Here is a 13,461-nt window from a genome sequence, read left to right on the forward strand (position 1 = left end):
CCCTGAAAAAATATTAAGCTTAACCAAATAGTGTATTAGAATAGTGCTCTTCAATCCAGGTCCTAGGGACACACTGCTCTTGCATATTTTGTATCTCTCCATTATGACCCATTCAGCTGAGTTCATATAGCTCTTAATGAGTTGGTGATCTGTGTTTAAGGGAGCCATACAAAATGTGTACAGCTCAAAAGGACCAGGATTGAAAACCACTGTCTTTGAATGATTTCTTTAGGATTATGTGACTTAAGGAAAGCTGGAGTAATTGCTGCTGGCTTTGCCACCACTAGAAAATTTTAAAGCCTATATTAAATGTTAAGTTTAATTCTTCCATGGTAATATTCATTTTATTTGCAGCCATATTAAGAAACCTCTCAAAAACCTTAAGTTACCACTCAGGTGAAAAACAAGTACACTTCCATAATGTACTTAAAGTGCTCTATTTTTGCACACTAATTTTGTACTTCTGGTACTATAAATTATACTTTAGCACTTCTGAAACTCATCTAAGTGTATTCAACTGTGCTGTTTTGAGACACCATGAATATGAACTAAAATGTGCTTTTAACATACTATCTCTGTAATTAAAAAAACGTAATTAGTTACCACTTGAGTGTACTAGTGTATGAAAGATGGGTTCAAGTGTGCTACAAGTGGTAACTAAATACATTTTTTAAATACAGAGATGGTATGTTAAAGTGCATTTTAGTTCATATTCATGGTGTCTTGAAATAGCACAGTTGAGTACACTTAGATGATCTTAAGTTTGTCTTAAGAAGTGCTAAAGAATCATTTTTAGTACATTAAGTACAAAATTAGTGCGCAAAAATAGAGCACTTTAAGTACATTATGGAAGTGTACTTGTTTTTCACCTGGGAATCCCAAACTTTTGGCTGGTAGTGTAGACACAATTTGTAAAAACTAGGTATGTTAATATGAGCTTTTCAATGTGCTATATGGTAACATTTGTATGAGAACTTTATTCCAAATACAATGAACTCAAAATGGACCTCATTTTCTGCTAATTCTTTAGAATATTGGCTGATTAATGCAGCCTTTGAATCACCACCACATCCAAAAAAAGATGGTATTTATAGAAGTTTAGCTGACAGCCAAACATACTGATATAAAACCTCAGTCTCCTTTTATTTAACCCCCTATAGATGAAGGAAGATGCAGATTATAAGTGTCACTCTGAAATTCCTCTATAATTTCTTTGTAAAACAATGTTAAATGAAAGCAGAATAAATGTTAAGCAAGAAAATATTTGTATAATATAATATTATATAATACCAACACTAGAATTTTGCAATGTCACAATCTATATTTGCATATTAATGAATCTGATCAGTTGCTTTATATAATTTAACTAGCCCCTAGTGCCTCTAATAGAAGCAACACACGTTAAGCTTTTGAAGAATTGACAAATGTCAATATACGTTTTTATGAAAAGTGACAGTTTTATTAAAAGTATATTGACAATGCATCAATACAGAAATTAAGAAAAGCTCAATTAACCACACAATGACAAAATATTTTTGTAAATGTATTCAGGGTCTATGCCCAAGTGCTGAACTGTGCATATCCACAATTTTCTTTTACATATATTGAATAAGCACTACTTACTACCCACTACTACTGAAAGCAACTCTCTGCATCCACTTTTCCAAAAACTATAAGTGTAAAGCAAAAGCGTTTGACTATAAACAGATTTAATTTCACTTTTAGCTGTCATAAATCATCAAGCCTTCATCTGACCCTATTCCAATCAAACAATAATACCTGTGAAAAACCGGAGCAGTGGGGTACAACAATGCAATGTACAAGAGACAGCCTGATGAATGGTTGCAATGTGTCTTTCTTAATCACTGGCGATAATACATGACCCCAGAGATATAACAAACCAATGCTTCTTGTCATTACAAAATACTAATGTTGAGAAAATAGTCAAAGAAATTTTATTTTTTTATTGTTTAGATTGGAACAAAGCTGTGTAGGAATATGAACACTTGATTAGCGTAGTGTTACTAGCTCCTCTGAGGACGTCGGGTGGATGGCAATGGTTCTGTCAAAGTCTTCTTTAGTAGCTCCCATGTTAACAGCCACAGCAAAACCCTGAAGCATCTCATCACAGCCAAAACCCTGCATATGGAGACCAACAACCTAAAAAGAAAAGAGACTTATTGAAAATGACTTAATGTAACAGAAAAATGTTCAAATAAAATGATATATTATTCCAGATCCTTCTTGATATTTTATACTGATTTATGACTGATGGACTGATAATGACCTCACCTTCTCATTTTTGCCAGCACACACCAACTTCATGATGCACTGACTCTTTCGAGTAGTTATGGCATAATACATGGGGGTGAAAGAAGTAGTATAAGCCTTCACATTGTCCTTTCCCCAGGTCTTGATTGCTTCATCTGCAAAACATGATTATTTTTTATATATTTTGTAAGGGTAGCTCAAACCATTAGTCAAGATGTCAGTCAGTCAGTATACGGAACACACATTAGGCCATGCTACATGCAGACTTAGGGCCAGATTAACTAAACCCATAAAAGCACTGATGGGAGTGGAAAGTTTTGCTGGTGAACCACCGACAATTCTGGAATTAACGAACACAGACTCAGCCGGATAATTTCCATAATGACAATCTATTAAGAGCAGCACAAATTAGCATAGAGTTGAAAAGAAGCAGTGCTGAAGATAATCAGGTGTGTGGAATTTTTTTGAGGTGTTAAACAATTAGACAAATTAGTAAATTGACCATCACAAACCTTAGTCAATCACTATGATTCGTTTAGTTTTTTTTACAGTCACTTTGTCACCAATTTCAGAACTTTGATGTCATTTTTCAAAACTCTAGACACAAAACTCAAAACAGTCATTATTTATAACACAGGCTGTCCAATGTTCAAAACTTTGCATATTGCATTCTTATCTTTAAAGAAGATACGATCATTTGCAGAAGCATTGGTTCAAAAAACGAATTTATTATGAAATATCATAGGAACATTGCTTTATATCACCCACACACAAGATACCCATAGTTTCACTGTGTAGTGTAGGGTGACCATATTTTAGTTTTCCAAAAAGAGGACAGTGGGGGGCAGGGGCATGGGGTTTTGCCTGAAACAGTATATGTAGCAAGCTTTTTTGTTTGTTTATTTGTTTGCTTGTTTTGTTTTTATAATAAAAATAAGATAGAATAGAAAAAAGAAAAGGGAATGCTAGTGTTAGAGGGTAATTTTTAAATAAAAATAAAACAAGTCAATAGAACAGAAAAAGAAGAGATAATGATTGTGTTAGAAGGTCATTATTTATAATAAGTAGAAAGAATAGAGAAAGAATAGAGAATGCTAGTGTTAAAGGCTCTTTTTTCTTTTTTAATAAAAAAACAAGTAGTTAGAATAGAAATAAGTGAAGTGACCTGTGGCCAAGTATGGTTACCCATTCTCGGAATTTGTGCTCTGCATTTAATCCATCCTAAGTACACACACACAGCAGTGAACACACACACACCCGGAGCAGTGGGCAGCCAATGCTGCAGCGCCCGGAGAGCATGGGGGTTCGGTGCCTTGCTCAAGGGCACCTCAGTCGTGGTATTGAGGGTGGAGAGAGCGCTGTACATTCACTCCCCCCACCTGCAATTCCTGCTAGACCTGAGACTCAAACTCGCAACATTTGGGTTACGAGTCCGACTCTCTAACCATTAGGCCACGACTGCCCTGAAATAGAACAGAGAGTGCAAATGTTAGAGGGTCAATTTTTTTATTTTATTAAACAAAGCAGATAAAATTACAATTAGCATTAGAATAGGGAGTGCCAGAGTTAGAGGGTCAAATGAAGATGAAAGATGTGTTTTCAGCTGTTTCTTGAAAATGATTAAGGATCGAGTTGGGCAGGTCATTCCACCAGGAGGGAACAGTTAATGAAAAAGTCATAGAATGCAAAATGTTTAAATACAAGCATTTCAGTCAAATGTAATTTAAGCGATATTTCAAACCTTTAACCCACTTTGGAAAATCAACCCATGGAGACAGTTTAAAAGTAGCCCAAATCTGTGGAAAAAACGCAGACTTGGCAACCTTGCATCCAACAAGAGCTGCAGGAGTCAGATTTGACGGATCACAGGTCGAGAATAAGGAGAGATGACTGACAAGACCATGCTTGAGTATTTGCTGCTCAACAGATCCTAAGCTCACTGACAATTATCTTATCTTGTAAGATGTGCTCCCTTTACAAAGAGTGCGGGAGCAGGCGGCAATGGCCAGAAATTCAGTGGGAGCGGGATTAAGAAAACACCCGACATTTTGGGCGATTAAGAAATCCCGGCCGGACGCATTTTTTTAGGTCCAAAAAGAGGATGTATGGTCACCCATATGTAACGACTGTACTAACCAGTGTAGTGGTTAGTACAGTCATTAAATATAGTTATTCAAAACACATGATGTAGCTTTCATTATGGTTCTACACATTCATTGGTTCTATGCTTTATTCATTGCTTCTTTTGGATTGTGGTTCTAATCAAAATTTGAAAATTGTTGATGAAATAATCAACTCACAACAGGTTTTTCAAAAAACTTAGGCCTACAGTAGAATGTAAACTGGAGTGTTCCTCACTGCACTTCTATGTTTTTATAAACCCTGTCTTGTGGATTTGCCCACAGGTTCTCATCCACATCATAATGGATGTTTTTATTGAGCTAAACATCTTGGAAAAAAAATCTTCTGACAGGGCAAATCCAGGCCTGATATTGGTCTCCTTCAGGCCCCCCAGCAAATATAGTTTTGGGACGTTCTCAATCTCTCCTCCATGTCTTTGCCAGGTTAAAGCCTGCCTCATCCAAAAATATGAATGGTTTTCATCAGCTTCTATCACCCTCTAAAAAGACATTTACTGTTCAAAAAACAAATACTGATAAGAATGATAGAGTTTTTTGGGGGATTTTCCCCCCCCAAACAACAGGCATCTTGAAACTGGCCAGGCCTGAACATACTCAGTCCTCAGTTGCTTCACTTTCATAATCTAAACATGTAATATTGTTCATCACTTTAAAATATGATCATATTACCCCAATTTTACATTCTCTGCACTGGCTACCTACTACATTCCGTATCAGTTACAAAATATTACTTATTTTTAAGGCCCTAAATGGTTTAGCTCCCGCGTACCTAACTAGTCTTCTATCACGCTACAATCCATTCCGCTCTGTAAGGTCACAAAACTCTGGACTGTTGGTAGTTTCTAGGATAGCAAAGTCCACTAAAGGAGGTAGAGCTTTTTCACATTTGGCTCCCGAACTCTGGAATAGCCTTCCTGATAACGTTCAGGGTTCAGACACACTCTCTCTGTTTAAATCTAGATTAAAAACACATCTCTTTAGCCAAGCATTCACATAATGTATCTCATAACCTTGTACTTCAGTTACATCTGATCAAATGCACATTAACATTCTTTTGCTTGGGTTGGAACAGCAGCTACTCTAGTTTCTCTCTGTTACCTTCTCTGTTTCTGCCATGGGATTGGCATCCCGTGGTAACTAGGAATTACACAAGCTTCAGTCTGGATCCAGCGCTTACAAAGACCTGAGATGACTGAACACCCGAGAACAGATGATGCCAACCCCTCAGAAGACCTCAGATGATGACAACATACAAAACTACCAAATTTTGCTATAAGTTTGATCACAACATATAATCATTGCTGTTAATAGTGTTCACCGTCTGTTTGATTACATGACATTAACTAACTGCTTGATTTTTACCATACATTTCTGCCATTTGGACATCAACTTGAGATAGTCACCACTGATAAGCTATTGCTAAATATAATGTAGAAACTTTAATTTTCTGTAAAGCTGCTTTGCAACGATTTGCATCGTGAAAAGCGCTATACAAATAAACTTGAATTGGATTGAATCATTTTCCATAAAAACTACACTTCAAGAGTAATGCAACAGTTACGTAGCATTTTGAGCAGTTATCAACTGATAGTAAGATCACTGTAATGAAATTAAGACACTTTGATTTTGATCATCGGTTGTGAATTATGTGTCTAGAGTTTTGAAAAAACGCCTCAGATGACGCAGGACGTAAACGCCGTGACCTACTGACGTCGAGGCCAGTGTACACCATAAACAACGATTTGCAATCATTTGCAAAGTGCAATCATTTTTTTATGTGCTGCTTGCGTCGTGCTCTGCAAGTGAACTCATGAACGTCTGATGGCAGGTGGACTGTTTTGACTACATTTTTCATACTTTTATGGACCTTGACAGTGCAATTTACTATGCAGTCAATGGGACTGTCACAAGCCTCCCGGTTTTCATCTAAAATATATTAAATTGTGTTCTGAAGACGAGTGAAGCTTTTACGGGTTTGGAACAGCATGGGGGTAAGTGATTAATGACAAAATTTTAATTTTGGGGTGGAGTATCCCTTTAAGTAATTCCAGACAGTAGTTTTTTAAAGCCAAACAAGGGTTTATAAATCTGGCCTTTATTAATTTAACATAAGAACTCATAATTTTTAGTACTAGTATTATTTTATCATCAAAAGGGTATCTAAGATAATTTTATCTAAAATGTTTTTGTCTGCATGTTTTGTCCAAGTTCCAATATATATTATATGGAAAATAAAGTAAATATGAGGAAGAATGTGAGAGAGCTAGATAGACAGACAGATAGATAGATAGATAGATAGATAGATAGATAGATAGATAGATAGATAGATAGATAGATAGATAGATAGATAGATAGATAGATAGATAGATAGATAGATAGATAGATAGATAGATAAAAAAAAAAATTATAATAATAAAAATACAATAAAAATGATTCAATCAAACCAAAATATTAATACATAATATATTAAGATGGTATATAAATAATACTAAAGTAATAATGCTGCATATGGAGTTTTATCTTCAAGATACTGTTAGGAAGTATTATTTGTACGTAAACTCACCTTCAGTTAGTCCCACTGTGCCAATAGGTGGGTGGCTGAACACAACAGTAGGGATGTTATTATAATTGATTTTGGAGTCCGCTTTGCCCTCAAACAGCCGGTGAGCAAGCTTTCTGCCAGCAGCAATAGCAACTATCCATACAAACAAAAACAGGAAACAAGGACAACTTATCAGAAAAAAAGAATATACATCCTCATCAAACAGATGATAAACTATTTAATTAAAAAAGTGTGATGAATGGCATGTCCAATCTACTCTGACCAGTTGATGTCGCTAGAGTAACAAAAAATGCACAAAATCAACTTCCTCATGTATGGAGGATCTGTGTTTCACAATATGAAAGCTGTTATTTACATAAAGCAACTGAATCACAGGATGACTGAATTGCACAACATGCAGCATGATCTTTTAAACACTTTTTAAGACTAAAGCACGCTTACTGAATATTATGCTGAAACAGAGTTCAGTGTATAAAAATGAGTTGTTTTATTTTATGTATTCAAACAAAACACCCAGCAGATTTTAATGCATGAAGGAGAAAATTCTCCATTAGGATGTGATCCTGAAACCATACCAGGTGTAAGAAGAGCTCTCCCACAAACATCCCCAACTGCATAGACACCTGCTCGAGTGGTGTTCTGGAACTCATCCACCATGATATGTCCCCTTTCATCAAGCTCACACCCTGAATAGCAATACAACCAACTGTTAGCCTTACTTTATCAACTAAAACAGTGCAAAGATAAAGCTTACAATACTATCTTGTGTAGGTTCTGCGGTTTAAAAGAATGTTCTCTGTCCAGCTGAACTTTATCAACAGCATCTGTGGCATGTTTCATCGATCCCTCAGTTTGTAAAAAGTAAAAATGGTGTGTACACTATGTGACAATGCATTCCAGAGGGTTGTAAATGCAGAAATGTACAGCTTGTATTTTTTTTTAAAGCATAATTAAATTTTTAAAGTTGTGTATGTCTGCCTTTTAGCTACTGTTGTAGGTGCATGAACTTCTAGTTAGACATTAGCAAAATAATTCTTGCACGCAGAAATTTACACAGGCAACACTGAGATTTTATCACACTAGTTTCATTTTAACATGTATCATAGTTAAAGTTGCAAATTAACTGAACTAGCAACAGATCTTTTCTTCCTTATTGTAGGGCGATCATACGTGCATTTCCCCGGACATGTCCTCTTTTTGGACCTACAGAAATGCATCCGGCCGGGATTTCTTAATCGCCCAAAATGTCCGGAATTCAGCTGTTTTCTTAATCCCGCTCCCGCTGAATTTCTGACCATTGCCGCCTTATTGACCTGAGGTCTTACTGACCTATCTTCTTATTTATTATAAATAATGACCTTCTAACACTAGCATTATCTATTCTTTTTCTGTTCTATTGACCCGTTTTATTTTTATTTAAAAATGACACTCGTCTAACACTAGCATTCCCTATTCTTTTTCTATTCTATCAACTTGTTTTACTTTTATTTATTATAAAAACAAAATAAGCAAACAAACAAAAAAAACCTTGCTACATATGCTGTTAGGTGAAGCCCCGCCCACGTCTTCTCCCCCTACTGTCCTCTTTTTGGAAAACTAAAATATGGTCACCCTACTTATTGCAACGTACATCTGAGTAAAATAGATTATTGATCAAATTTTAAAAAATGTAGGGCAAGGACTTGGTTATATGAATCGGTCATTGACTACGTTTACATGGACATCAATAATCTAATTATTTACCTTATTCTGAATAAGACAATATTATGATTAAGGGGTTTACATGAGTTGCTTTTAAAATAATCTTTCATGTTCCTATTTTACATGTTATAGTACATAGATCGATTAATAGCATGCGTCACTACATCACCATGCGACGCCATCCGACGTCCCCTCCAGAATTTCACATATAAACATATAGTTCGTCTTCGTGATGATGCCATATACAGTTTTGGGTGTTTCATTTTTAATTTTATGAAAGCTTCAAGTGCAGTTAATTATTTGTACGAGCATACAGACGACGGCAGTGTTGAATCTCTATTTGCCGTCAAACGGTTGATCGCTGCCGTGTGCGTATCCTGTCGCAAAATGCGGCGAAAAGTCCTACACGACGGTAATAGTTTGATTAAGGTGTTTACATGTCTGTACTGCACTTCAATAATGCGACTAAAATAGCAATACTCCACATGTCTTAATTCGATTTGTGTTTACTTCGATTATGACTTTAGCCGGATTAAGGTAATCAAAAATATCTGTTTACATTGTAGACTCTTAATCAGAGTATTGTCTTAATCGTATTAAAATCAGAGTATTGATGTCCATGTAAATGTAGTCATTGATTTGAATTAAGGCAGATCTGAATGAGAGCTTGAGGTTGATTGTAAGACAGGAGCAGAATTTAAAGGAATAGTTCACCCAAAAATGTCATCATTTTGTCATCATTTACTCACTCTCATGTCATTCCAAACCTGTACGAGTTTCTGTCTTATATTGAACATAAAAGAAGATATTTTGAAGAATGCTGGTAATCAAACAGTTGATTTATTTCCCTACTATGTAAGTCAATGGGGACCAACAACTGTTTGGTTCTTCAAAATATCTTGTTTTGTGTTCAACATAAGAAAAAACTTTTGGAACGACATGAGGGTGAGTAAATGATGACATTTTTGGGTGAACTATTCCTTTAAACTAACTAAATGATTTGAGAAATTCAGCAAACATCACCACAAGTCTGACAATTGGATCACTGGAAGATCGATTAATGACATTTTAATAAAAAATTGCAAGGTCCAAAAAAAGTAATTGCATAAAATTATATGTACTAAAATATGTATTACATGAATATATGCAATGTAATATATGCGGTTACATCCCCTACAGCTTCAATTGTAAGTGCACTACTGTAAAAATAGTTTTTCTAGCTTCTATAAACAAAGATTTTCTTTCTTTGGTAATTAACATGCCACAGATGTTGTCAATAGAGTTTAATTTATAATCCTTTAAGCTTCTTAGCTATTTATCATTATTATTTTTTACTAATAATATTTTACCAATCATATTTATAGCTTTAATACTGCTATTAATAATAAAAATTATATAAATCAAAATAAAATTCATTTTTACTATTGAACTGAGATTGAGGCCAGCGGTGCTGGGTTCCCTGCCAATAGCCCAGAGCAGACAGTCCACCTCATGGATGGTGTCGTACTTCTCTTGTGCATATTTGTCGTCAGGGTCTTTTGTCACCAGCGTAACAAAAAGGCCTTTGTCAGTCTTCTGCACTGACCTCACCTGAGAACAATATCAGAATATTTAGATAAACTGATGTATGATACATTTTGGGGGAATCGTAACTGAAAAACTCATACATCACACTGGAAAGATAGGCCAGCTACATAATACCTTTCTTAACAATTCTCAGTACTAGTTACCTGAGTATTTTTCCGTAAATCAATACCATGATTTTGCAATTCTTTCGTGCAATTTGAGCTTATCAAGGCATCAAAGTTCCTCAGTACCTTGGAAAGAAAGACCACAGTCATTGCTTACTTTGGGATATGCATGACAATAGCATTTAGTCAGGTGACAATAAGCAGGGCTCTTACCCCTCCTTGTCGTATGATGATGGACGTTTTGGACCCCAGAGTGGAAAGGATACCAGCCATCTCCACAGCAATATATCCTGCCCCGACTATCACACTACGTCTAGATGGATACAGTGATCGGTTATTTTAGGATAAGGAGAAAATACAACAATATAAGTAGAAATCAGCAGTCAATCACTTACTTAGGGCAAGACTCAAGTTCAAAGAATCCATCACTGGTAATGCCTAAACTGGCTCCTGCAATAACAATGAAATTTGCTAAAGTTTTTTAGCAGATGCTGTGATGAAAATAAGTACAAAAATCACATTAATAGCAAGTGCATTATAAGAATGCATTGAAAAGTAAAGCAGAATGAGGTACATTTTTTGTAATGAACAAACATAAGATCACCTGGAACATCATCCTCACTGACAGTGGACGGGTGGCCGCCAGTGGCGATTAAAATATGAGGAGCTGTGTATTTTTTTCCATTAACTTCAACAGTGGGTTCAGAATCATCTGTGAACCTTGCATAGCCATGAATAGACTCAATTTTGGCCTGTGTGCAACCACAAACAACTTCTCAGTTGTCACATCAATACCAGTTCTAAAGGTTTAAAGAGGTCATATCATGCATTTTCATTATGCTACTTAATTTCTCCTTCAAGGTGCAAATAGTATAGTCAGTTAGCAATATGCTTCTGACGTTTTTGTTGACATGCTTTTAAGATTTGTGTGTAAAGATTTACAGTATAATGTAGTACTAGTACAAAAAAGATCAAGAAAATTTATTTCTTCATGATATGTCCCCTTAAAACCATGCTCATTTTGGTATAAAAACAAAGATTTTGTTTTTTTTGTATCTACTACAAATTACTTTTCACTTAATATTTAATTTGCTGATTTAAAAGTAGCTTATTGCAGCCTACCTTGTCAAGGTTGTTCCGGTAAATCTGATTCAGGCGACTAACGTAAGCATCCCTTTTGCGTTTAATGAGCCTGAAAATACACATACCCAAAGAGTGACCTTTATTCTATTAATTTAGCTTTGTCATATCACAGAAATCCTGATAGCTGAACTCCCTACAGCATAACTCATCTACTACTAAACAAACTACTCCACCTCATGCCTTCGTGTCTGACAGAAACATCCACTTTAAGCTTTACTGATATTATATACCACAAAAGGGAACCAAAACAAACACTGAAAGCTGTAATGAATCAGAGCGTGCAGGAACTTGACTATCCTCAACTGTCACAAGAGTAAAAAATACCTTTTTGTGAAACGAATTACCACATCTTTTTGCAGAAACAATATCCTCTATGGCAAGCTGTCATTACATGTATCCCTTAAAAACCAACAACTTTACTAATGTTACTAGTACTTATTTTTAAATACTATGAACTAGTAAAAACAGGTACTTCTTTTTCATTACTATTGACTAATTACTATTAGAAAATGTATGTGAAATAGATACTAGTAAGAAGTGAATATGTGAACTGCAAATTCCCATAGAATTCAATGGCAAATTCTGTTCTAGTAATAACATAATGTTTACTGGTATGTTATAAACAGGATTTGAAATTAAAACCAGCTAACCAGCATTTGCAAAACGTGTGAACCGGAAGCAACGAGACCTGGTTAGCAGAATACAGAAGTGTGATGCGCATAACCCCTATTGTCCAATCTCTGTGATGATACATCATTGAAAAAAATAAATAAATAAATGCTATCAATGCTATTTTCTTTTCTTTTTTTCAATTTTAGAATACATAATGTTGTGATGGCTTGCCATAGCCTAATCCTACACACTCAATGTATTATACACAAAAATCAAACTAAACAACCCAGAAGAAAGCGTTATCTTACTTACTGCCAGTTGAAATGTGCTTTTGCTCCCTCAAATCCATAGTCTTCATGATCATGGAGATACTCTGCATGGGTGGATGTGTTCCACATTACCTGGAAGCATGCAACTTTATGAGTGTTTTTATTTCATTTTATACAGCACCTACACACATTATGCACCTAATCAATTTAGTGTAAGGATAAAGTGAAAAACAAATACCTTTTTAGGAACACAACCAACATTCACCTGTAGCAGAAAGAAATGTTGTTTAATGAGCCAAGTCAATAATATCACCAGACAAAAATGCATAGGTACCGGTGCAAACCATTACACACAAAAACACCCCACAAAAAGCGCTGGATCTGGAGGCTTCCCAAAGCACCTCTGTTCAAGTGCAGCGACCAATTACTGTAAATAACTGGTCTAAAGAACACATCAACATGGCTCTAAGGGAAATGTGGTGTTGCAGGAGCAGGACGGTCTTTACTCACGCAGGTACCTCCGAGTTTGTGACTTTCGATCACGGCTGCAGTGGCACCGAGTTCAGCCGCCCGCCTCGCACCGGCCAGCCCTCCTGATCCTCCGCCAATCACCAGAAAATCAAAGCGCGTTACGGATTCAGAGGCCATGCTGCGACAGAAGAGTCTACGAGAAGATGACAGCGAACGTCCAAGAGTAAGAAAAGACGCTCGCAGTCGAGCCAGAGGGCTTAATATCTCCATAAGCAGGAAGCCAACACCCCGGCCAACGCAGTAGGACTAATGGGAGGGACGTGAAAAAGCTGTGCTTAGTCATTGTGATTTGACACAATAGTGTGTAAATCCCAGAAGCAAATTTGGACAATAGTCATCATAGTTACCCATACCCTTATTAAAGTCCTTCACTGTCAGTCCCATCCCCAATATCCAGGGTGCTGAACTAACTTTGAATTCACTTAGCGCTTAGCCATGTTGAAACAGACAACAGTCTGCTTTATTTGATAATGGGAAATATTTCGTAAAAAAGACATGCTGAATTCACTGAACACAAACTCACCGATGAAGTGCAGCCG

General features: G+C 36.1%; 1 protein-coding gene across 1 annotated transcript; it reads right to left on the reverse strand.

Moving 5' to 3' along the window:
* Nucleotides 1–1,949: 1,949 nt before the first annotated feature.
* Nucleotides 1,950–13,176, reverse strand: gsr (glutathione reductase). Its single transcript, XM_058798691.1, has 14 exons — nt 12,902–13,176; nt 12,630–12,656; nt 12,435–12,523; nt 11,490–11,559; nt 10,972–11,119; nt 10,763–10,817; nt 10,581–10,680; nt 10,407–10,493; nt 10,099–10,266; nt 8,587; nt 7,551–7,661; nt 6,976–7,107; nt 2,293–2,426; nt 1,950–2,160 (listed from the first exon to the last, which is right to left on the reverse strand). The coding sequence occupies exons 1-14, from the start codon at nt 13,130–13,132 to the stop codon at nt 2,011–2,013; spliced, it is 1,503 nt and encodes a 500-aa protein (XP_058654674.1). The 5' UTR covers nt 13,133–13,176; the 3' UTR covers nt 1,950–2,010.
* Nucleotides 13,177–13,461: the final 285 nt, after the last annotated feature.

Source organism: Onychostoma macrolepis, chromosome 14, assembly GCF_012432095.1.
Source record: "Onychostoma macrolepis isolate SWU-2019 chromosome 14, ASM1243209v1, whole genome shotgun sequence".
Classification (NCBI taxonomy): domain Eukaryota; kingdom Metazoa; phylum Chordata; class Actinopteri; order Cypriniformes; family Cyprinidae; genus Onychostoma; species Onychostoma macrolepis.